Source organism: Podarcis tiliguerta (genome assembly GCF_965153285.1).
Source record: "Podarcis tiliguerta genome assembly, chromosome: 9".
Lineage (NCBI taxonomy): Eukaryota > Metazoa > Chordata > Lepidosauria > Squamata > Lacertidae > Podarcis > Podarcis tiliguerta.
The window spans coordinates 52,647,486-52,672,938 of NC_139542.1; the positions used below are offsets into that span (position 1 = coordinate 52,647,486).

Below are 25,453 nucleotides of genomic sequence, written 5' to 3' on the forward strand. Positions count from 1 at the left end.
TCTTTTGCATTTACCATCCTGGTGCCTCCAATCTATATTCTGATGGCTTGGGCAAGATATGCAATATTGTTTGTCTGGTGTGAAGCTGTTTAGAAATATTTTCCATGTTGCCATACCTGAGATCACAGAAGCCACTCCAAATAATTTCCCTTAGTTATTCGCATATTTGCACTCGAGGGCCTCCAAGCGACTGGCACGGTAAAAATAAAATAAAAGGGCATTAAAATCAGGTAAAAGCAGCAATGAACAAAAAACTAAAATACTCATATGACAATATATTTAAAAGTCCTACCCATTTAAAGAACATGCCTATTCAGTATATGTAAGTATAATGGTATGTATATTAATATCCTGAGTGGGGCGAATCTTTATTTGCTTAAATAATTCTTAGAATACTGTGGTGCCCCGCAAGACGAATGCCTCGCAAGACAGAAAACCCGCTAGACGAAAGGGTTTTCCGTTTTGGAGGTGCTTCGCAGGACGAATTTCTCTATGGGCTTGCTTCGCTAGACGAAAATGTCTTGCGATTCCTGGGGGGGTTTTTCCACTCCCCACCCCCTTTTTCTAAGGCACTAAGCTGCTAATAGCCTTTTAGCAGCTAATCCGCTAATCCCTTAAGCCTTTAATAGCCGCTAATAGCCGCTAAACCGCTAATAGCGCTAATCCGCTAATGGGCTTGCTCCGCAAGACGAAAAAACCGCTAGACGAAGAGACTCACCGAACGGATTCTTTTCGTCTTGCGAGGCACCACTGTATTGAAAACAGGAGTTGATGGAGAGTTGTGTGAAATATGGAGCCTTCTTTTCTCCGTCACACTTATCCCCCTCTCCAGCTTAACTATAGCTGAACCCACAAAGAAAGGGTGTGTGAGAGGAATCTACAGAGGAAATAGTGGTATCATATGGATCTTTAATCTCAAGGAAGACAGGAAACAGCAATTGATAATTAAAAGATGGATGCATACAAATCAAAAGGAGGGCATAATTCAGCTAGAGTTAAGGAGTTTTAATTTCCTTTGATTTCAGTGGGAAAGACTTAAGGCATGCACAAAACTGATTTATCAGAAGTCCATTGAGTTGAAAGGGTTTTACTTTGAGATAACTGGGTATAAGGAAATCCCATTGAACACAGCTGGACTTACTTTTGAGTAAGCATGCGTAGGGTTGCACTTCACTGCTCATGCTTAATTCTATGGGATTTTCTGCCTGTTATGCCAAAATAACTAGGCCAGACTTGGATACTACACACCTTGAATGAGGAAAAAGCACAATTTACTGTACTGTCCCAGGCCAGCCTGGGATCATGGCCACCATGACTGCTTTTGAAAGTGAGCTCCTACCGGTGAGAGAAGAAAACCTCAACCACACATTTCCTTTCTCCTACAGCTTTACGATCAGAATTGACGGTGGCTGCTGCGGTCCTGGTGTTGCTCGTAATTGTAATAATTTCGCTGATTGTCCTGGTAATCATATGGAAGCAGGTAATGTAGAAACACACTTCTTTAAAACTGTCTCCATTCACGTGTATAGTAGGGATGAGTCTAACATGCTGCGTTCCATTCCTTGTGCGCTGCAGAAACCAAGATATGAAATAAGATGGAGAGTCATCGAGTCCATCAGCCCGGATGGACATGAATACATTTATGTGGACCCTATGCAGCTGCCATATGACTCAAGATGGGAATTTCCACGAGATGGATTAGTACTAGGTAAGACCCTCTTGCTGCTACAGAGATAGCAACATTCATTTCATGTAGAATGTTAGTATCATTGCTAGCAATGTTGCATAGCCATTGAGAAAGGAAATGCTTTGACTGTGTGGCTAATAGCAAGCTCCTTCTCGGCATCCAAATCCTTAATGCAGCCAAAATGGCACCATCCATGTGCAAGAGGGAGCTATCAGCAGGCTTGGGAGAGCCCCAAGTTTTGCAGAAGTGCGGGAAGAAAACCCAGATTTGTGGGGGAACAAAAAAAAAATGGCCCAATGCAAGACTAAGGATGTTCAGTGGCCACAGAATACTGCTGACAGCTGAAGTGAGAACAGAATGGCCTATTCTGCATAAGGGCACAGCTGGCTGGAACCCTGAACAGGAGCAGTCCACACTGCAGAGGATATTTTGGATGCTGCTATCTTGCATGCTGTCGGGCTGTGTCTAGTCCCCAAAAAGTGCGGGGGGTGGGGCTAGAGTGTGACACAGGCAATGCAACTTGTCCAGAAGTGTATCCCCGAAGACATGGGTCCCGGTTTCGGATCCGCAAAAGTTGGACAGTATGACATGGTCAGTTACTGAAAAGTCACAACCAATTGATTTCTTTCAACCCTTTAACTTTGTTTCAACCTCTAATTTGCTTACAATGTGTTGTATATGCAGGCATTGTGGGCCAAAGCCAGGCTGTATGCATGCAGTGCAGGCCTAGGCATTCAGGTCTCCTGGAGCTCAGGAGCTTCATCTGCATAACAAAAGACAGAGAGGGTTCTAAAACCCATCAATGACATTGTTAGTAGCTGGCAGGCAACCCATCCCTGCTGAGATAGGGCCAGTGTTGTGATTAGCTAATTGCAGCATTAAGTCAATCTATCACAGGTGGGGTGTGTGTTTTGCCTGGGTCAGCTTAAGGTATATATACTAGGCCAAGTGCTCCTGTTTGTCATTCTTGCTCCTGATGTTCCAATAAATCCTTTCTGAGGATCATGGGTCATGCTCAAACTATTGAGGGTAGAGGAACACTCGTGGTTAATTATGAGTTATGCATATGAAGAAGGTTGGTTTCATCCTAGCCAGGCATCACCAGAGGCCAGCCCTGGAACTGGCTTTCAGTGCTAGGAGTTCAGCCATGGGACATGCAAAACAGTGCCTGTCACTGTGTGCAGAGGGCTTTCCCCTCAAAAAGATAAACTGTGGTCTGCAGAGACAAGCTGTGGATGGAATCATCTGATTCCAGACATTCATGTTGTAAACACCTGGTAAACAAGTCTTTTATCCAAATGAATGTGCATGAGTGCAAACAGGAGACCTACTAATAAATCCCTGACATCCAGGAAGTTCTCCCACCTACCCTACACATACGGAGTAGAGGTGTGGGCAGAGCAGGAAGTTTTTCTCATGTTGAATATATATACAGCCATGACACTGAGTAGAGTGGGCACTGGATGATGACTAGATTGAGCCACACCAGCAAATGTTTATGAGAGGCTGCATCCTGCCATGTGGTCCACAGACCTCAAGTCACAAAAGGCCTTTGGGGGTTTGGTGGAAGCTCAACATGTTGGCGTGGGTTTGACATGTCATAGGAAGCTTTCTTCATCCTGGCTATATCACAAGAAGCCAGATCAAAGTTTTGTTGAACTGCAAGAACTTCCTTGTGGGATTTGCAGAAATGGACCTGACCATGCTTGCACTTTAATGGGGGAAATATTAGGTGAAGCTTCTCTCCGAATCATCTCTGAATTTTCACACAGGTTCCAATAGTTGCATTAAAATCCCTGAATTGTGACACAGGCTTGAAGAGCCTTGAGTATACATGCACATTGGACAGTTTTAATAATTCCCACAATCTCATTTGGCCGAACAAGTGCAGAACTAGTGTTGAGACTGATTAAAGTTTTCATGGAACACAGAAAGCCAGAAGGGGAAATGGGTTGCAGGTGGTATAATAATTGAGAAGGGCCACAACTTTTGCTAAGTGAGAGAGCCCCAATCTGTCACTCTGAAAAAGCTGTCCACCTATTTTCAGAGGTTTCTCTATAACCATGAGGTGCAGAAACTTGCCCTTTTAAATGAAAGTGGTGGCATTGAGGACCCTGCTAGGACAGATCTTTCTTGCAAATACAAAGTCTTACAAAATCAGTTTAAACTTCTTTGTTTTCAGCCAGACTTAATTGTCAGCTAACTCTGGATGTTGTAGCTGTTCAGGGTGCTACCATGTCTTTGTTATAGACTGTTAGACTAATCTCCTCATTGAGGGATCCTTGATCTGCTTCATTTCTTGGGGCATATTTTGAAAACAACTGCTCCAAAGACTCAAATGTAGCCCAGTTTAAGCAAAGCATTTAATACAATATTGCTGGGAGGAGATAAACCAAACTGCATTTGACTGACCAAAGCTGTTTGCTTATGAATGATTTACTCTAGAACAATGCTATTAATGTCAATGGAGTTGTCTTGGAATCATGATGTTGTAAGGCTGTAGAATAAATGGGTTCAGTCTAAGAAATGGGTGTCAGAACTCTGATACATGCTCAGATTTCTCATGTGAGTAGGTATCTCCCATTCATTCAGTTGGAGGAACTGGCTCATCATGTGTTTTTAGAAATCAGATGGACAACGGAAGCCAGCAGCATGCCAGCAGCAGGATTTCAAGAATGCTAGAAGCTCTGAAGTAAGATATGATAGGTTGCCTCTCAGTAATTAGCAACACTCCGTTGTTTACAGGACGAATCCTTGGCTCTGGAGCTTTTGGGAAAGTAGTTGAAGGAACTGCTTATGGATTAAGCAGGTCACAGCCTGTGATGAAGGTGGCTGTGAAAATGTTGAAGCGTAAGTGTTTCTTCAGGTTGTAAGTACTCCAATCCATCTCTCGGGCTCATCTCAAATCGTGAGAATGGCTGGATTAGAACTTAAAAGCAAAATTAACGGGCATGATATTTACCATGACAGTTTTCCTTCTGGATGCTTTTGATTCCACCAAGTTGTGTCTGCTTTTATGCCTTTACTGCCACTGTGCCCATTCCGCTGCTTCAATCTGTGGAGATGGCACTGTGAAATGTACCACATTCCGTAGCTGTGAGAAATTGATATTTTAGTGTGGTGGCACTTTGGTGCTCCCTTCCAAGAAGGACCCACTTTTTGGCACCTGCTTAAAACATTTTTGTTTAGGGAAGCCTACCCAAAAATGTTCATGTTGATGTGCTTGAATATTTTAAACACCTGTAATGGTTTTTTAAACTGTTTTATTGATAATTTTAATCTTTCTTGTAAATGACTTGGACGTTTTGCTACAATCAAGTGTTGTGTAAACCTGGTTTAGGCCCGCTTCTGGCACAGAAACTGTTTTGGTCAGCCTGAAAGCATCATATGAGAACCTCCTTCGAGTGGTCCCCTCCATGAGATGTCTGGAGGACATGAGAACAGGCCTTTTCTGCAGTGGCTTCCCAGTTGCAGAATGCTCTCCTCAGGGAGGCTCACCTGGCGCCTTCATTACATATCTTTAGGCACCAAGTGATAACATTTCTCAGTAACCAGGCCTTGGGCTGATTAAACATTCCATGACCAAAGAACCAGTTGCCCTCCATCTGTTGTTGGATTCCAACTCCCATCAGGAACTATGGGATGTGCAGCAGAATCTGAAGGACCGCTGGTTCCCTTGCCCTTGCCATATTCTGCAATGCTTAGCATGATAATGTTATTCATTGCTTCAAAGCAGTGCTTCAATTCTGAGCATATTTGCTTGGAATGGAAGTAGATTCAATTGATTTCAACAGAACTAACCCCAAAGTGAATGGGTAGAATTCAAAGCACCCCCTGAGGCATTTGTAAGAAAGTCATGCATGCTACTGGAGTGGGTGTCACTGTCTTAAAACTCCCGTAAAAAGCTATCAGAAGCTTCCCTTCACTGTGGGAGGCAAACTCAGTTAAGACTACAAAGCACACTTCTGTCTTCATGCATGACTTACTTATACACACATGCACAGCTCCTTTGCAACTTGTCCACGATGCTTAGAATCATCAGAAGCTGTGATCCTCAGAGACCTTAATGCTAGAAGTTGCCAGGGATAAAGCCAATGGGTCTACTTCAAAGGTATGCCTTTATAGGACCAGAATACAAGCTACTACTCATGGTGGCTATATGCCGCCTTGAAGATCCCAGCAGTAAGTCTCTGAATATCAGATTCTAGAGCTCAAGGGCAGGAGAGTGCAGAGGTTTCCCAAAGAAATGTGGTTGACCAGGGGCGAAACTAGGCTTTATTTCACCTGGGTCAAAGACCCAGTTTGGCATCACCCTCACACACTTTTTGCGTACACACATAGGATGGGAACCTCAATGGTGTCCCTCTGGAGACTTCACCCGGGGCAAAAAAAGCCCTCCCCCTGTAGCTACAGCACTGTGAGAAACAGGATCATGGTCTAGATAGGCCTTTAGTTTGATCCAACAGGGCTCTTCTCATGTTCTTAAGACTTTTACTTAGTTGACATTTCTTTAAGTTAATGGTAAATAACATGTTTCACCATCTGTGCCCACTTCTTGTGCAAGTGGATCCTATAAATAAATGGAAGGGTTTGCTGTGGGCTGCTGCTGTGCACTCTGGCTAAGGAAGAGGCGGGAGCTTTGATAGAAACAAAATTTTTTAAAAAATTAGCGTTCAGTGTGATTTTGAGTTTCTGTGCTGTTCCTCCCAACCCCATAACATTTTAACGAAACCCTGAGGTTGCAATGTAATAGGTTTGACACGGGTAGTAGCAGAACAGAGAACAATCTGTAACTTAAAAAATGTGAAGCTGGCATAAAATGGTGCAATTGAACCAAACCAGACTGAACCCAAGCAAGTTCAAATTGGTTTATCTTGAAATTAGGCTCATGTTAACATAAGCTGATTCAGAAATTGACCCAGTTTGATGAATTAAAAATGAATCCTCATCATACAAATGCACCATTGTTTGTTTGTTATACAATACATGCCTTCTAGTTGAGAAACCAATCATTTTAGGCTGCAGTGCTATACTCATTTACCTGAGAGTAAGTCTCATTGAACTGAGTACAAGATCCATAGATTCTACTGTCTATGTATAATTATTTTATTTCCCAGCAGCTTTTACCCCTGACAATACTTTTTGCTCACAAAAACCCAATCATAAGACCATAATTAACAGCATGTTACTGTAATGATGTATAATCTTATCACTTTATTATCCTTTGTATCTTATCTGTTCAATGCAAATTCTAATTAGCTGCTCTATTCATTTTTCCAACAGCCACTGCGAGATCCAGCGAAAAGCAGGCTCTTATGTCTGAATTAAAGATAATGACCCATCTTGGACCCCACTTGAACATAGTGAACTTGCTAGGAGCCTGTACAAAGTCAGGTAGGTTTGGTTAAGAGTCTTCTCACACCACTGAAATAAGGAACTGAGTGGCTCCTTGATGTTCTGTTTGCTTGCTCTCACTGACCTAGTATTCAGACAGGGAGGCAGACTCCATAATTTGCCAGGTCAAAAGGTAGCTACTAGACTAGATGGCTGCTGAGAGTCATTGCACCATAATTGATCTATACTTATTTTCCCACATCGTATAAACATCTGCCTGCTGTAGCCATCATAGCATCTAGGTTATCAGGCCTACACAATCTGTGACCCACCAAGCCAAACACAGCCCACCTGGACCTTAAAAACAGCAGGGTTCTTGTGCGTCTGGCGTGTCACAATTCACAGCTGATGGGCCATGAATTGCAAAGGCCTTATTCAGATTGTCAACCCTACAGGACAGGGTTTTATAGGTGTCAATGCAGGAAAGCTCAGACCATAGCTGGGAATTAATTGAAATGCATTTCCTGGCTCCAGGATTTGGAGGGCCCTCAGGCAAGGACCCTCAAGAGCCTGCTTTAATCTCAAAAGGTGGGGCATGCATCCCAGGAATTCTGTCAGGCCATTTCTGAGACAGTGGGAGAGTGAGCTTCTTGCTGATTTTAGACCTGACCTCACCATTCTGTGGAGACGACCCTGGCAAGAGGCTAAGCCTTTTGATTCATTTTTTTGCCCTTTTTTCCCCACCTCCACCAGGTCCAATTTATATCATAACGGAATACTGCTTTTATGGAGACTTGGTGAACTACCTGCATAAAAACAGGGACAACTATCTGAATCGACATCCTGAAAAGCCCAAGAAGGACTTGGACATCTTTGGGATGAACTCAGCTGATGAAAGCACTAGGAGGTAGGGTTTATTTTTCAGGTCTGGAAATGGTTCTTTCTTTGGGTAAGTTGCATAGAATTGGGAAGTGGGGCGCAGTAGGTCATGTACCTTTTGTGATGGCAAGAAAGTTGAATCTGATGTGAAATTGGGGGGGGGGGGCATTTTGCCAAATATGAAGGGGGGGGGCAGTGAAATTGTCCAGCAGTTTTTCTCAGAATTCCCTCCCCCTGGAAAATGTTGGTTTGTTTAATGTTGAATGAAACACTATTGTGGGTTCATGTTGGAAGATGAAATAGGCTGAGGAGAACTGGAAGGTATAGACATCAAACCCACTTAGTATTCAACTAAGTTTTACTCATAATAGACCTATTGAAATTAACTAATATGGCGAAATGAGGTCAATTAATTTCAGTAGGTCTGCTCTGAGTAAATACTAATTTCCCGACAACAGTATTAAAGTAGATCCACCTTTGCACCCAGAATTCATGGGTGGCAAAATTTGTCTTTCCCACCAAATATGCTCTAGAAGAAAGGCTGAAATTATCCAACAATTCAGGGGAAGCTTAAAAAAAACGAAGACTGCAATTCAACAAAGAAAAGAACTGTTGAAATTAAGGCACCTAACTTACTTGTGAATTTCAGTGGGTCCACTCTGATCAAAACTTAGTTGAATACTACTGGGAAAGTTTTTAAATTTGATAGAAATTTCTTTTCTGAGAAATTTCAGGTCATTCTTAATCTTGAGAGAAAGGGTCATATTATAACTACAGTGTTACCTTGGAAGCTGAACGGAATCCATTCCGGAAGTCCATTCGACTTCCAAAACCAAAGTGCGGCTTTTGATTGGGTGCAGGAAGCTTCTGCAGCCAATTGGGAGCCCCGTAAGCCCCGTCGGACATTCGGCTTCCAAAAGAAAGTTCGAAAACCGGAACACTCACTTCCGGATTTCAATCGTTCGGGAGCCAATTTGTTTGGGAGCCAAGGCATTTGAGATCCAAGGTACGACTGTATATCTACTCTGTTTTGTGAGTAGAGATGAATGTGGAGTGTGGTGTGAGTCTCCTTCTTTGGAGGTCTTTAAGCAGAGGCTTGACAACCATATGTCAGGAGTGCTCTGATGGTGTTTCCTGCTTGGCAGGGGGTTGGACTCGATGGCCCTTGTGGTCTCTTCCAACTCTATGATTCTATGAATGTGGCACAAATCCCCACCATAAACTTATTTCTCTGTGTTGCTGTTGCACTTTCATTCCAGCTATGTAATCCTATCCTTTGAAAACAATGGTGAATATATGGATATGAAACAAGCAGAGACGATGCAGTATGTGCCGATGCTAGAAAGGAAAGACAGGTCGAAATATTCTGACATCCAAAGGTCATTGTATGATAGGCCTGCTTCGTATAAGAAAAAATATGTGTCAGGTAAGTTAAGGTGCTTTTCTAATATAAACCTAACATTCTGCCTTAATCCCAAGTAGTCATGGAAGGCTTCCCACGTGATACACCACTTATTTTTATCTGCTTTTTAAGTGAGATGCTGAGCTGAGTTTGATTATTTAATGGTTTCCTGCTGCTAGTTTTTGCATTGTTTCCCTCTTCACTGATTTTTTTATGGGAGTGTGGAGCTAGTCCATGCCATATTTTAGGTTGCTGATTTAGTTCTATTGTAATGAGGTGTTTCTGTTTTTATGCTTTTACTATGTACACGAGCTCCCATGGGGAAGCTTTGCCCTGAAAGACAGCACAGAGTGGCAGGGGGAGGAAATAAATAAATATAAATAAATAAATACATCCTCTCGAAGTAGAATGCACTTGTAATGTTTCTGTGACAACTGCATTTATCCAGTACTGCTATTTTATTGATTCCTCTTGCATAAAATTGTAGCTCACGTTTATCTTGTTGCGAAAGGCGTTTTTATTCAGACTTTGCTTTGGTTCCTCGAAACTGAAAACTTTAACACAGAAAATAAATCATTAGATTATTATTTCCATTAATCTAAATAAGCAGAGTCCAAAAGTAAACTGAGTTGTTGTGGGTAGTGATGGAGGAGATACTTGATTTGGTTTACGTTGAAAGGTGGATTTTTGTACCCAGTATAAAATTACAAGTTCACAAGGTAAGATAAAACATGGGGGGAAATTGTTAAGATATACCCGTGTAAAAAATAAACAAATAAAAACCTTATAAACATTACATGATTGTTATTGTATTTTAACAATATTTTTTATAAACACTGCATTAGGTTAAGTTTAGGATAAGTACAATAACAAACACAGCCAACCTTCCAAATTCACACTGAATTTTGCAGTGCAATTCTCCCACCAAGTAATGCACACAATAATGCATGTACTGGGGTAAAATGTGCATATAAGTGCATATATTACTGAAAATAACATAAACAATGCATTATGTTGGGGAGAATAGCTGTGCAAAAAATATGCATATTGGGCAAGATTTCATTAAAAAATGTGTATATTGGGAGAAATTTGCACTAAAATGTTGATGGATTTTCATGAGGCCCTTTGAAAAAAAGAATCACAAACTGATGTGGAATTGGAAAAATGAGAAATCGAAATTGATATATTCGCCTGGCCCTAGTTGTGGGCCCCTTGGGACTCACACCCAGCAATGCAACTCGCCCTGCCAAATATACTTGAGAACCTGAAAGAAGATAGGTTTTACAAGGAGAAGAAAACTTGAACTATGAGTTTCTGCAAGCGGAATCAATGAATGGGCCTATATCTAAGTTTCGGGAGTGGATGACAAGGCAGGGCTTACTCGACCTCCAGTTGGTTAAGTTGCTATTGCTTCCTTAAGAGGTGGAGGGAGGCAGCAGGTTCGCTGCACCTGTGTGCAAAAACATTGGTGAAGATCCATAAATAAAAACGCTGCAGGAATTCAGAGATCCTCTGAAAGTAGACTGCTCCTTTCAGCTTGCCACCACCACACAGCGCCATAATGACCATTCTTGCATATGTGAAGGAGGTTGGTCGGCGGAATGGTACCAAATTATTATTATTATACCTAGTAAACAGCCAGTGTCATACGTGGCACTTGTAGTAGCTTTGATACCTTTCTGGATTCAGCAGAATTTTGAGCCATTTGGCTGGGCTGTTTGTTAGGGATTCATTTCCAGCAGCCTCACTGCCCTCATACAGAACACTCCCAAATGATTTGTAGAGTATTAAATTGAGGGTTAGGAAAGGCCCATATGGCTAACTCATCCCTTTTACTGTCCTTTGACTAAGAAATCTGATCTGCGGCATTCAAAACAGGTTGGGTCACTCCTGGCTTGTGGTCTCAGAACCTGAATCTTTTCCAGACCCGGGCTTAAGACGCTAGTCAACTCTAGTATTTCACTGAGCCAACAGGGTAATTGAATAGCTAGGTTTTAGACAGTTTGCTGCCATCATTTTCCAGGACAAAAATAAGGATAACTGCCCATAGAATCACTGGTCCTTGGATAGCATTGAATGGTCCCCATCAAATAGTTAACCAAGGAACTGGAGAATTCTGCAGGGCTAGAAGAGACAAAAATGGATGTATATATAAAAAAAGTTGACAAGACTATGCCATCTCTAAATCATTGCTTTGGGTATAAACCACAACTGGAATAAAGTACAAAAACAAGCTGTATAATATGTAGGTGGCACTTTTTTAATCCTACAATTTCTTGGAAAAAGTCTATAATCAGCGGAGAAAGGACAGCTATATTTGGTATTTGTACCATTTTTTTTACGGCAGTGTCTATCGCTGATAGATGCAAATGTGCAAGTGAGCAGCTTGTTTTGAAGAAATGTTTTGGAAGGCGATGTTGGAGTGCTGCTACCAGGGAAAGCGGAGAAGAATGCCATTGGCTATGTGTAGGAAGACAGCAGCAGTGCTAGAAAATACAGTATCTGTTTATTCTCTGATGTCAGGGGTGGTCAGTATGAAGCCCTCCAGATATTGTTGGACTTCAGCTCCTATCATCCTTGACCACTGGCCAATGGAAACTGTAGTTCAGCAACATCTGAATGGCACCACAATGGCTGCCCATGCTCTGTGTAGTTTAAAAACAAACTTTTCCTCAGTTCAAGTCAGTGGCGTAGTGTGGGGGGTGCGGGGGGGGGCCGGCCGCACCGGGCGCAACATCTGGGGGGGCGCTCGCACTCGCAGCTCTCTGCCCCTACCTGGCTCACTCACCTTCTCTCACTGCAGTGCTGGCTGTGCGAATCCGATCCAAGCCACCGGGTCGCCGCCCACTGTGGGGGGGGTGTGTGTGCCAGGCGTGCTAAAATCGAGTGCTAAAATCCACGGGTTAGGGAGCGCAAATTACTTGCCTTGCCCTGGGTGCTGACAACCCACGCTACGCCACTGGTTCAAGTGAGTTCCTTGTGAACAGATATGTTCTGGAAAGATGATGGACTGAAACAGATTGTCTGTTCGATGTATGCTTTCAATGCACCTTCATGTTTCAGATGGTTTTTTCTTTTCATCTTCCCTACTCAGAACTAGATGTGAAGAACCTCCTCTCCGATGACAATTCAGAAGGCCTCACTTTGTTGGACCTGCTCAGCTTCACTTACCAAGTTGCACGGGGAATGGAATTCTTAGCTTCTAAAAATGTGAGTGTCTAAAAGGAAACGGTGAAGGGATTGCCTAGCTTTAAATGATGTTTGGGGAACTTTTAAAATGTGTTTGATAAAAGAGCAGCCTACAAAGTTTTAGGGTTTAGAGTTTGAGGGTTGCAATACTGAATGACTCTATCCCAGGGTATCCCAATTAATCTTTTTTTCATACACATGCTTTCTGAAGTTCCTTCCAACATGAAATATTACGTGTTCCTATTCTATGCCTACATTCTACTCATGTGATTTATGCATCCCACAGTGTGTTCACCGTGATTTGGCAGCACGGAATGTCCTTCTGGCTCAAGGAAAAATTGTGAAGATCTGTGACTTTGGTCTGGCTAGAGACATCATGCATGATTCAAACTATGTGTCTAAAGGCAGTGTATGTACCTTTACATTTATTACCTTAGACTACATCATTAGAAAACATAAACTGATGCAAGCAGTGCTTTGGGATCTTGTGGTGTGTGTGTGTGTGTGTGTGTGTAATGAAATTAACTGACATTCAGATAACAAACACCCATCCAGTGTCTCCAATCAACCTATTCATGCCAAACACAACCAGCATCAAAGCATTCTTTACACATTACGGAAAAGTTGGGTTTTGTTGCACAGAATTCCCTTCCTTCTCTGCAGGCAAATTATAGTAATGTGTGGTGTGTCTTGTCAGAGCTGCAATTAGAATGGGCAAGATTTGCACAGGACTTCGCATTTACTATAGCATAAGAAGCATATAGATTGGTGATACACATCTCTCCCCGCCCCCACTTACTTGTCCAGATCATACAAGTTTTCACAAAACAATTGGAGCATTTTTCAGTATTTGCAAAAAAAATTATCAAACCAGTTATTCCTGGATTAGTTTCTACTCAGAGTAAACAACAACATTTGAGAGTCATTCAGTGGAAGTCAATAGGTTGCATTGGCACTGGCCTCCATAATGACAAAATGTCACGCAAGGCTCATAATCACACTATTTTAAATAATATTACTGGAAATTATTTAAATAAAACCAAAATATGGAAAATTGTATCACCTCTTCAGACAAGACTACCGATATGTGGTACTGTAAACCATTTTAAAGTCTCAGTAGTGTTTGGGTGGCCAGGGACAATGTAGGATGCAGTATACCTGAAGGAGCGTCTCCACCCCCATCATTCTACCCGGACACTGAGGTCGAGCACCGAGGGCCTTCTGGTGGTTCCCTCACTGCAAGAAGCCAAGTTACAGGGAACCAGGCAGAGGGCCTTCTCAGTAGTGGCACCCGCCCTGTGGAACACCCTCCTACCAGATGTCAAAGAGAACAACAACTACCAGACTTTTAGAAGACATCTGAAGGCAGCCCTGTTTAGGGAAGCTTTTAATGTTTGATGTTTTACAGTATTTTAATATTTTTTGGGAAGCTGCCCAGAGTGGCTGGGGAAGCCCAGCCAGATGGGCAGGGTATAAATAATAAATTATTATTATTATTATTATTATTATTATTATTATTATTATTATCATCATCATCTCCATGGATTTTTAAAATGTTGTTACCCATCCCAAGCTTTTGAGATATGCTAAAAATCAAATTAAAATATATTTATTGGTGAACATCTCCTTTTATTATTGTTTTGTAACTACTCTTATTGATTTTTTGTATTCTTGCAGACCTTCCTTCCAGTGAAATGGATGGCACCTGAAAGCATTTTTGACAACCTGTATACAACATTAAGTGATGTCTGGTCTTATGGCATTCTGCTGTGGGAAATATTTTCTCTTGGTAGGCATCCTCATTACTTTGGAACATAAAAATAATGGAACTTCAATGAATAACTGGAGATCTGCCAATTGTGCTATGAAGGCATGTGGCTAGAGGCTAGCTGAACCCCTTCAAAATGTTTAAATCCAACAAGAAGACTGACTACAAAGATACATATAAAAAAGCAGAAGGTCATATCCCTAATGAGGCAGAAAGGAACACCATGCTCCTGACTAGATGATACCTTGCATATCCTGATTCTTATCCAAACTACAAATCCCCCCACTAGACAATGTTTCTTCTAAGAGATGTTTAAGGGCAGGTCTTGGATTAAACCAAATTTCACCACAGGAAAAGAATAGGCTTGGTGCCCCCATTTGTTCAGTATTGTTTTTTTAATTACATTTGTAGCCCCATTTTATAACCTGGATGCATGGTTTGCAAACATGATTTATCCCTGCTGTTTAAAGTGATCCTGAAAAGTAACTCCCACGTAGGTTGCAGGCTTACTGTACTTAATTCTTACATCTCACTCACTGACTGACTGACTGGCTGGCTGCCTCACCCTTATGTACATCTGAAAGCTTGACTGAGAATATTCTAGAAGGTTTGAGGAACATGCAGTTCTCAGAAAATCTTGAAAGGTTCTATATGGTCCTAAACATTTAAAAAACCAATCCATGCATAGAATTTATTTTACTTCAACAAACATTATAACGACATCTATTTCCCCTTGACTTTCAGGTGGGACTCCATATCCTGGCATGATGGTTGATTCTATGTTCTATAATAAAATTAAAAGTGGCTACCGAATGGCAAAACCGGACCATGCTACCAGTGAGGTGTACGTATTCTTTTCATCTCATTCTTCTGCAACACCTCAGGGAAATTATGTACAGAGCACTTGGACTGATCTAGAAGCGCCCTCACAGCATTCAATCCAAACCTCTCCAGGTTTAACTTGGGAAGCAGAGAGGCACAGCCTTCAAGTTTGCAGCAGAACCTGGTTGTGTATGATGCTGATTAACTTTCCTCCTACAATGCGTTCTTCTCCCAGGTGATGGGTCTCAGCCAGATGGGGATCTAGCCTGAGCAGGGTGATCAGATGCTAGGCTTTCATAAAAGGGAAGCAAGGCAAACTCAAGCACAACCAAATTCAGGTTCTGGTAAGGCAACAACTAGGAGGACAAGTTTTAGGCAATGTCAAACAGAGGTCAGGTTCCATTAAGGCAGGAGTGGAGAATATGTGGCTCTGCAGAGGCTGCTCTGACCGTTGACCATACTGGCTGGGTCTGACGGTGTCTAACTACAACTGGAGGGTCCCATAGATTTGGTTCTGGTGAAGCAATATCCAAACTCTTCTGGTGAGGGAAGACCAGGGACATAGGAGGAGGCTCAAACATGGCTTCAATGGCAAGCAAATACAGACCGAGATTTAAATATTTGAGTAACTAGCTCCATTGGGTTTGAAGGGCTTAGCCAGCTTCAGAAGCTGTCGATTCTGGTGACACCGGGGAGGCAATGGGTTCTGCTAAGGCTTCTGGGCTGGAGTAATCAGAGCTTACAGATGGCAACCCAGCCTCCTCAGGCTGGAGAAATGTTGAAGGCATGGGCTCCAGCTCAGATATTCCTTGGCAATGGGGACACGAGGCAAGTCTATTTACCATTCCAAAACTTCTTCTGAATCTCCAGCATTGGACCCCAAGATCATGCCACAACATCACTCAAAAAAACAACAACACTTGAAAAGAAGTTTCCTTTCTAAAGCAATGTGACAAACATGCAGATAAATGCATGGTTGGTCATGTGGCACTTTTAAGAGTAAAAAAGGATAGACAGCCCACCTGAAGCATGGGGAACGGAGCAAGACTGATGGCTGAGCCAATCCCCAGTTCATCAGTTTGCACATTTGTCACGGCACCTGCAAAGCTAGGCTTCCTCTATGGCTCTCTTCCCCTTCATTATGTCTGTCTTTATACTGTCATCAATTTGCTTAAACGTCACAAATCATTAAGCTATTCCCTCCCGCCTCAATCCTGTTCACAGGTATGACATCATGGTGAAATGCTGGAACAGTGAACCCGAGAAAAGACCTTCTTTTTACCACTTGAGTGAAATAGTTGAGAACCTGTTGCCTGGAGAATACAAGAAGGTTTGTCCTTTTGGAAACTGGGTTGCTTCTAGGATTTCAGAAGAAGACATTGCTTGGTTGTGCCATTGACTCTTGGCTCTTAAGTGGGGTAAATAAAATGTTGTTTCATGATGACACTGCAGAGAATGGTGAAAATGTGGAGACAGAAAACCCCACCATAATATCCTATTTGATGCTTGACCTATCTCAAGCAGCAGATTTTGAATGTAGCCTAAGAGGGTGACAAATCGTCAGTCCTATTCCCTCTCTTTTCAGTTTGGCCCTGTAGCTTTCTCTGTCCTGCACCTGATGTCATGTGATGTCAGGACAGGTGGGTGTGGTTTGGGCCTAACCATGCCAGAGGACAAATGGAGAGGCCTAGTGGCCTTAATTAGGCTCACGAAGGTCAGAAGTCCCACCCCACTGCCTTAAAAGATGCTTCTGACCCCATGTGACACAAAACACTGCTCATGTGCAAAAAAATCATTGAAAGGAAGTCATGCCAGGTTCTATAGAGATTTATAAAGATCCTATTTTGTGGGAGTATGGGATGGAGAGCCTTAAACAATTCCAACCAATTTTGTTATATATATATATATATTTCAGAGCTATGAGAGAATTCACTTGGACTTCTTGAAGAGTGACCATCCTGCTGTCACACGCATGAGAGCGGACTGTGACAACACCTACATTGGAGTCACTTACAAGAATGAAGACAAACTGAAGGACAGGGAGAGTGGATTTGATGAACAAAGACTCAGCGCCGACAGTGGCTACATAATCCCCCTGCCTGATATTGACCCTGTTTCAGAAGACGAGCTCAGCAAAAGAAACAGGCACAGGTACACCTGATTAAAGTTCACTGTGACCTAAATCCTGACATCATTAACCACTAGGGCTGGATGGATCAGTCTATTTCTGTGCCATTATTAATTTTATGTCTGTCACTGTTTTCACATTGATCTGCAACTTAAAAGAATATCTACAACAACGTACATATTTAAATAACGGTTTCCCACAAAGCATGACAGAGCAGTGTAGTCAGCATCACATTTGTCACCCCAAATGCCAGTTGGGGCAGAAGATGGAGGGGAGCTATGCAATGCCAGTGACTGCAGTGGGGTTGTCTTGTGATCTGTCCCTCTCTGCTCCCCGAGTGCCCAATTTGGGTCTTCCGGTGTTATCAATGGTGGGAATCCTTCTGACTATGTTTCCACCTGCTCACAAGTTTGGCACAAGTGGAACTGGGAGCTCTGTGCCAGAGGATTCTTGCTGGCACCACTCTGCTGATGGAACTGGTAAGATCCCTACCTCACCTACATAATCCCACCCACCCACCCACAGCAGACTAGGAGTCTGGACTGAAGCCTAGATGTATTTTTTCTTCAAAGTATGCATTTCTAAATGTACTTTTTTATGATAAAATGTCAACATTTTTGTTGACCATTTTGGTACCGTTGGTTGAGCCAAGAACTCTGCAAAATTCAGAGAAGTGTGAACTCTGAAGGATAACCACATTGACAGTAGCTTGGGAAATGCAGATCACGTCACTATTGCAAAGAAGAAGCCCCACAAATTTCCCACTCGAGGCAGCATACCCAGAATATTGATTCAAAACGTGTTAAGTAATTTGTCCTTGATTCATGATTTCAGTGCTGAATATAGGCAGCTTTTTACCATTATAATTTATCATTATGTGCACAGAACTAGTGGCTGATCTGATCTTCAGTATTGTCCAGCAAGTGGTGGAGTCCAGATAGTATTTTACTACTCTCACGCTTCCTCAGATTAATGATTTGGGGAGCTTCGTGCTCTATTCATCCCTTGTTTCCTGAGATTTGTCATCAGGTGTAGACCTGTGCTAGAACTCCCTTTAGTCCCACACATGGTAATGGTGAAGCTCAGCAAGGCTGACCTGCATGAATTTAATGCGCTACCTGGGATATGCTCCCAGAATCCTCTGCAATGAGCAGTGGTTCTGTGACAAAAGCAAAGGGATTCCTCAGCAAGCAAGCTGATGTGGAGAAGTTTCCCCAAAGATAGAGAGCTGGAAAAACTGCAGCATTAAAGCATTTCATGTAAGAGCAGTGGCGTAGCGTGGGTTGTCAGCACCCGGGGCAAGGCAAGTAATTTGCGCCCCCTAACCCGGGGCAAGGCAAGTAATTTGCGCCCCCCCCTGCACTGTCCCTCCCCTAGATAGTCCCTCGCTCTCTCTCCGCACCGCATGCCTGGCACCCTCCCCTCCACAGTGGGCGGCGACCGGGCGGCTCGGATCGGAATCGCACAGCCAGCACTGCAGTGAGAGAGAGTGAGTGAGCCAGGTAGGGGCAGAGAGCTGCGAGTGTGAGCGCGCCCCCCCCTAGATGTTGCGCCCGGTGCGGCTGGCCCCCCCTGCACCCCCCACGCTATGCCACTGTGTAAGAGTGAGTCTCTTTGGGGAACTTTTCTTTTGGACTCCAAAATTATGTGGCATGTGCCTTCTGATGAATTCCTAAGGAGGATTTCTGTTGCCCCAAGACAATTGAAGGATGTGTTCTTCACAGTGTGTTTTTAAGTTCCTAAATGTTTTCCCCTGTGGTCTTCTTACACAGTTCCCAGACTTCTGAAGAAAGTGCCATCGAAACTGGTTCCAGCAGCTCCACATTCATAAAGCGAGAGGACGAGACCATTGAGGATATTGACATCATCGATGACATTGGAATGGATTCCTCAGAACTGGTTGAGGACAGTTTCCTGTAATTCCCGAAGGAAGTAGTGGACATCTTTTGAGGAGTGCGAGACAAGAAAGAAAGAAAGAAAGAAAGAAAGAAAGAAAGAAAGAAAGAAAGAGAATCTCAACACATAACTCATGGATTTTTGACTCCCTAAGGAAAACCACTTTAACATAGATGGTCGAGACTTGCAATCCCAAGTGTCCCCACAAGGGGCGCAAAGATCTCACCCGGATTTGTGAAACAAGAAGACATTTAGAAACCAGCTTTTAAGCACTTCCATAGCATCTCAGTACCATCTGCTGTTCTGATAGGTGAGTGGGTAAAGGAAAAGGCCATGGACAGTCCAATTTGTGTTTCAAGGGCATTCACAACTCAGATGAATAACATTTCCACTATGGTGAAACATCACCCATGTAATTATGTAAATACCTTACCAGGATGTTTTGTGGCATATGTGGAATAGGCATTTTTTTTTTTTTTTAGAAGACCACTCAAGACTTCTGTGTATTTTCTTCCTTCAGTCTCATCATAAGCTGCTGTTGAACTATCACATGAGATGAAGTACATGCAAAAAAAGAAAGAAAACCACTTTTGAAACTCAAACTAATTGGTACTAGGAAACCTTTTTACCTTTTTTGCAGCTAATACAAATAAAACGGAATTACAGTAATTTCTAACCTTATACGATAGCTTAGTAAATCAAGTGAGACTCTTCATAACCATAGAAGAATAATTTGTTTACCTACTGCTGTTTTCAGTATCACTAAGTATAGTTTATAACTACTCCTTGCCCTTCCTTAAAAACACAGTACTGAAAAAAACTAATGAACTAAAGCATTTTAGCATTTATACATTTACAAGAAACAACTGTTCTATTTGGTAGTTAATGGCTTTGGTAAATTAAAACTAGTTTAGGAAGTAGGGAAAGCTAATGTATTCTATGGCATCCACCCTTAGCAGAGTAGCTATCCTAATGCAATGAATTTATGTGCTGGTGAATCCTCCTTTGATTCAGTGGAACTCTTCAGAAATTGAAGTTTATTTTTAAACCTTCGTTTGCAAACAGGTTCCTCAAGTTATTGCACAAAATATGTGTGGCTAATCAATCAATAGAGAGGCTGCTTGGAGCGGTTGAGAAAAAGAGCACATCGGGAAGTTTGTTTGGGGTTTGCATGTGACAAATGGATTGGATGCACCAAATGCTCTTTCTGAAGACACTTCTTCCCGAGCCTGAGATTTCCAATTAAGTCTGTAGCTACTTTGGAAAGAAAGAAAGAAAGAAAAAGTTCTACCTTTGGTATAACAGAAATAGAACTGGATCCTTTTGCCCTTGTCAAGTTTTTAGCTATAATGTTGGACGTTAACAAGTACAGCGGATGCTCACGTTGTGAACAGCGCTACGCCTGCACATGCGCGGGTTGAGATTTGGCGCTTCTGCGCATGCGCAAAGCGCGGTTTAGTGCTTCTGCACATGCGCAAGGGCCAAAACCCAGAAGTAACCTGTTCCGGTACTTCTGGGTTCAGCGCGGTACGCAACCCGAAAACACGCAACCTGAAGCGACTGTAACCCAAGGTATGACTGTAAAGAGTCTTTTTCCATCCACACCAATGGGCACTGAATTGGGAGTGAAGCAATTGTTTCTAAACAACGTTGCATTTTTGAAGGAAATACATTTAAAATATAGGATTGGCTGTGACCTCTGTGGTGTGTGTATTCAAGTGGCACATCTGTCTCTGTAATGTGTAAAATGGCCCCAAGCAGTTGCTGATCCTTCTTTCAGTCATTCTCACACAATAGTTTGAGATCAGTCCTTCCTTAATCTGAATATAATGTGTCTGACAGTGTTTCTGTGACGATTTACAATGCATTCCTGGATGAGCCTCATTCAGTTCTATGGGACTTATTCCCAGCTAAGTGGGCATAGAGTTGCAGCCCTAGGCTGTGATTTTGTCACAGTCTGTGGAAATCATGAACTGGAATCAGTCTATGTCATACAGGGAGCATGAAAGTATGGCACACAAATTCCATGTTTTTCATAAATCCAGAGCTTGAGTTTCATTAAAAAGAAATGTCACAGGGTAAACGTGCAAAAGGGTTGTGCCATTAGCTCAAAAATTCCTGTTCCTTAATCCTAGACATGTATGTGGCAGGCAACAGTTGCTCACTGGTGGGGAAAAAGGAATTTGACATATTATTGGCATATTCTGTGTAGTTATAATAAAGCATACCGAGACTCAGACCTGGGTGGAATCTACACACATATTAAAAAATGCTTTTTAAAAAGCATTTTAAAAAATATATTGAATTTTCCATAAGGCTCACCATCCCCATCTAGTGTCACATTGTATATTACACTTAAAACACGCTTAAAACATTTTATTTGCAGCTGTATAGCTGAGTTCCTGGTATTGAAACCAGACGGTAGAAATTAATTGATCTGGCATTTCCTTTGTGCAAATGCAGCCCAATGTGGATGCTTTCTGGATTTCCTATGATATCACTAAGAGCAGCACAGGGTAGCAATTGGCCAGTGGTGAGCAACCATTTTGAGCAATACAACTTTCTCTGTGCCAAACTCGCAGGCTTACCTACCATTACAGCTATGGCTCCATACTTTACTGATGTGATAGTTAAAGGACAAACAGATGAAGGCAACGTGTGCTAGAGACAGTGCTGTGTTGGAACTAAGCTGCACAGCAGTTGATGAGCACCTAGCAGGATTAAAAATGCAGTGTAAATCAATGCTTTGCGCCAGACTCAGAAGTACACAGCCATCTCTTGATGCTAAATAACTAACTACAACTTAAACATGAAGCATCAAGTGATGCTTCAGTGGAACGAGCGAAAAAGAGCTCAGTTTGATCTCCCAAAATAAGCACAGAACCATATCCCATTAAAATTAATGGGACTTAGATGTGCTTCCTTGTGCACATAGGGATATCTGTGGTAAATAATTATTTGAGGTTCTGAAAGCCAAAACTCAATGGGCCCAGTATAAATCTGTGCAAATACTTGGGCCAAATGAGTAAGTCCAAGCCTTCGAGATATTCTTCTCTGCTAGATCCAATTTATTACAAATGTGCCGGTGCAATGGATGGAAATTGCAGACACCTTACTTGCGTGTGTGTGTTTTGCATTACTGCACACGGATCAGGTCTTCTCATGTTTCGCAGGCTTACCTGTTTCACTGGCCACTAAAGAATAAGCTACAATAATTCGTACCTTGGTTTTTCTTTTTCTTATTGTACTTTTTGTTATGTATCTCACAAAACAAACTCATGCTAATCGAATATCTTGCTTCAGGTGAACACAGATCCCATTGCAATGCACATCTGCCCATACTGCATGTCATAGATGGGGCTCCATTTTAATTTCCTGTCTATGTTGCAACATGGATGAGCACATTTATCGCCACCTACTTTGTCATGTTAGTTATGCCCAACATGTTTTGGGCAAGGTAACTATAGCTGGATTGGGACCAAGTTCTAGTTGTGGACCAAAATATGCAGTATATTTTTTTAGATTTATAATCCTATGAAAAGTTCCTGACACCGCAATGGACTGCACATCAGAAAACTTTACAAAGGCAACACATTAATGGAGGAGGTACCTGTTAGACTAAGGCCTGCAATCTTGTATTCACTTACCCAAGAGTAAGCCCTATTGAATTCAATGGGACTTACTTCTGAGTAGACCTATATAAGATTGCAATGTTAGTCTTTCAATATTAGCCTGGGGAAAAACCCTGGATTTTGTTACTGTCTTGATGATTTGTTTTAGGACAGGCTTCTTCAAACTCGGCCCTCCAGATGTTTTGAGACTACAATTCCCATCTTCCCTGACCACTGGTCCTGCTAGCTAGGGATCATGGGAGTTGTAGGCCAAAAACATCTGGAGGGCCAAGGTTGAGGAAGCCTGTTTTGGATCTTAGTGACTATTTCTCTGTGGCTCAGTTTTGAGAAGCTTTCAGAAAAGAAATACCCAGCCTTTGTCTGTTCTGTATTTGTATCATGACAATCGAACCTTGCCTGTGAAACACAACTTTCTCATTTTGAATGGCCCTGTTCCTTACAATGTGGTCTGCAAATGTACAAACAGTCCTATGATATAATGAGGGACATAAGATAAGGTGATGTTATACATCAATATGTATATATGTATTTTTATATCAACTTTGAGAGTACTGCCAAAACATTTATGACAAGCTGTATCACTGCCTTTGTTTATAATTTTTTGTTTTTTGTTTTTACTGTGATATACTCCACAGGCACGCTAACTGTTGCACTTTTAAATGTCCAAAATTTATATTTTAGAATGATAAAGAAAAGCGAGAAAGAATTTCCATAAAGGTGGTATTGTGAAGTGTTTGAGAAGAACCAGTTGGAATGAGTGACCATAGGTACAAAATGTAATACAAGTGCCCCTGTTCTTATTTTTGTCTTTTTTAAAAAACCATGTAAATTAAGATCTTTATATTTCAATAAATGATATATAATTTAAAGATACCTAAGAGGGTTTTTTACTCTTGGCTCAGAGCAGGGCCTTTCCTGTCAAGCAGGCCACTCCCAGGCATGTCTCAGTTCAGTTTGTCTCTTCTTCTTTTTTTATCATAATTTTTATTGGATTTTTCCATATTTCATTTTAATTCAATACACATATTCACAACATCTTATTTGCTCAAAGTGAGCTTTGACTTCCTTCTACCTCTCTTTCTGACATCCCTATAGCCTATAACATATATTTCGCATTCCCATAATCACTTCTTTATCTATAATCACCTTAAGAAATCATATTCTTATTTATAAATCAGCATCATAATTTCACATTACGAAACATTTCACATTAATGCTACAAATGTTTTTAAATGAGTCCAGTTTTCTTTCAAACAGTAAATAAATTTGCTCCAGTCCTTTTGATATTTTTCTTCGGGCTGGTTCCTAATTCTCCTCGTCAGTTTTTCTCTTCTTAAACAAATGGTAACTGGCAGCATCACTGTGTGATCCTATACATGTCTACTCGGCAGTGGCGTAGCGTGGGGGGTGCAGGGGGGCCCGGCCGCACCGGGCGCAACATCTGGGGGGGGGGCACGCTTGCACTCGCAGCTCTCTGCCCCTACCTGGCTCACTCACTCTCTCTCACTGCAGTGCTGGCTGTGCGAATCCGAGCCAAGCCGGAGAGAGCGAGCGAGGGACTATCTGGGGGAGAGACAGTGCAGCGGGGGGGGGGGGGCAAATTACTTGCCTTGCCCCGGGTGCTGACAACCCATGCTATGCCACTGCTACTCGGGAGTAACTCCTATATTTGAGTTCAGTGAGATTTACTCCTAGTTAAGTGTGTCCAAGATTGCAGTTTCAGAGTACAATCCTAAACTCTTGTGCCTATTTCTGAGGGTGGAGTTGGGGATACTGCATAGATTTCTGTCTTGCTGATGTCTGCTGTTGGAAACAGAGGTCCAATGTGACAGAGGCCCTGAACTGAGGTAGGAGGTAAGATGCTGGACATTTCTCCCACTGGACACTGAACAGGGAGTTGCAGGATACCAGATACTATGGACCCACTGGATCTAAGGTCCTTTGGATCCACTGAGGGGCGGAATCCTTGGGATATGGCAAAAGAGCTACAGTGAGGGGGGAAAGTATTTGATCTGTCGACAGGTGTCTTTTGTGCAGGTACTGTTAACGAGCTGGGATTACAGGTAAAACCTCTCCCTTACAGCAGGTGCTTCTAATCTCAGCTCGTTACACACTGTGAGGATACCAGGTAGCCTGACATCTGGCTGGTTGATAGGGGATCAAATACTTATTTCACTCATTTAAATGCACATCCATATTTGACTTTTGTCTTCTGGGTTTCTGGGGGGCTTTCCTGTTGTTATTCTGTCGCTCACAAGCTACAATAAACCTACCATTCAAATTATGGACTGGTCATTTCTTCGTCAGAGGGCAAACGGGCAAATTTAGGAGGGTATCGAATACTTTTCCCCCTCACTGTAAAAGCAATACAATTTTACACCCCCACACACCTCAAATAAACAAATAAACAAACAAAAAACTTCAAAAACTGCATAAGAGTAAGAACCCAAAATCCTAGCTTCAGCAGAACCAAATTGGTTTGGGAGAGAAAATAAAAATATCTTAGACAGGCAAACCCCCCCCCCAAAAAAAAACCCATAAGAGGAGAAGCTAAGTAAACCTTCATGGGGACAATGTTCCAAAGACAAAACAAAAAAGGGACCCCTCCTCCCTAGCAGCCATCAACTTGACATCAAAGGACAGGGATGTCCCAGTGTGCAGACAGGTATGTGTAGAAAGAGCCAATCCCTTTGTTGCAAAGCATGCTAGAGCTTTG

At 42.2% G+C, this 25,453-nt stretch overlaps 1 protein-coding gene across 5 annotated transcripts in view; it reads left to right on the top strand.

Annotated features, from left to right (window-relative positions):
• Positions 1-23,610, top strand: part of PDGFRA (platelet derived growth factor receptor alpha) — a 57,545-nt gene extending 33,935 nt beyond the window's left edge. For all 5 annotated transcript variants that reach the window (XM_083458076.1, XM_083458077.1, XM_083458074.1 and 2 more), the window contains exons 11-23: positions 1,386-1,480; positions 1,576-1,708; positions 4,433-4,537; positions 6,971-7,081; positions 7,775-7,928; positions 9,160-9,326; positions 12,397-12,512; positions 12,778-12,900; positions 14,169-14,280; positions 15,004-15,103; positions 16,306-16,411; positions 16,997-17,232; positions 18,982-23,610. In XM_083458076.1, coding sequence (XP_083314202.1) covers positions 1,386-1,480; positions 1,576-1,708; positions 4,433-4,537; positions 6,971-7,081; positions 7,775-7,928; positions 9,160-9,326; positions 12,397-12,512; positions 12,778-12,900; positions 14,169-14,280; positions 15,004-15,103; positions 16,306-16,411; positions 16,997-17,232; positions 18,982-19,129 — 1,706 coding nt within the window. In that variant the 3' untranslated portion in view covers positions 19,130-23,610. The remainder of the gene's footprint in view (positions 1-1,385; positions 1,481-1,575; positions 1,709-4,432; positions 4,538-6,970; positions 7,082-7,774; positions 7,929-9,159; positions 9,327-12,396; positions 12,513-12,777; positions 12,901-14,168; positions 14,281-15,003; positions 15,104-16,305; positions 16,412-16,996; positions 17,233-18,981) is intronic.
• The last annotated feature ends 1,843 nt before the right edge of the window (positions 23,611-25,453 follow it).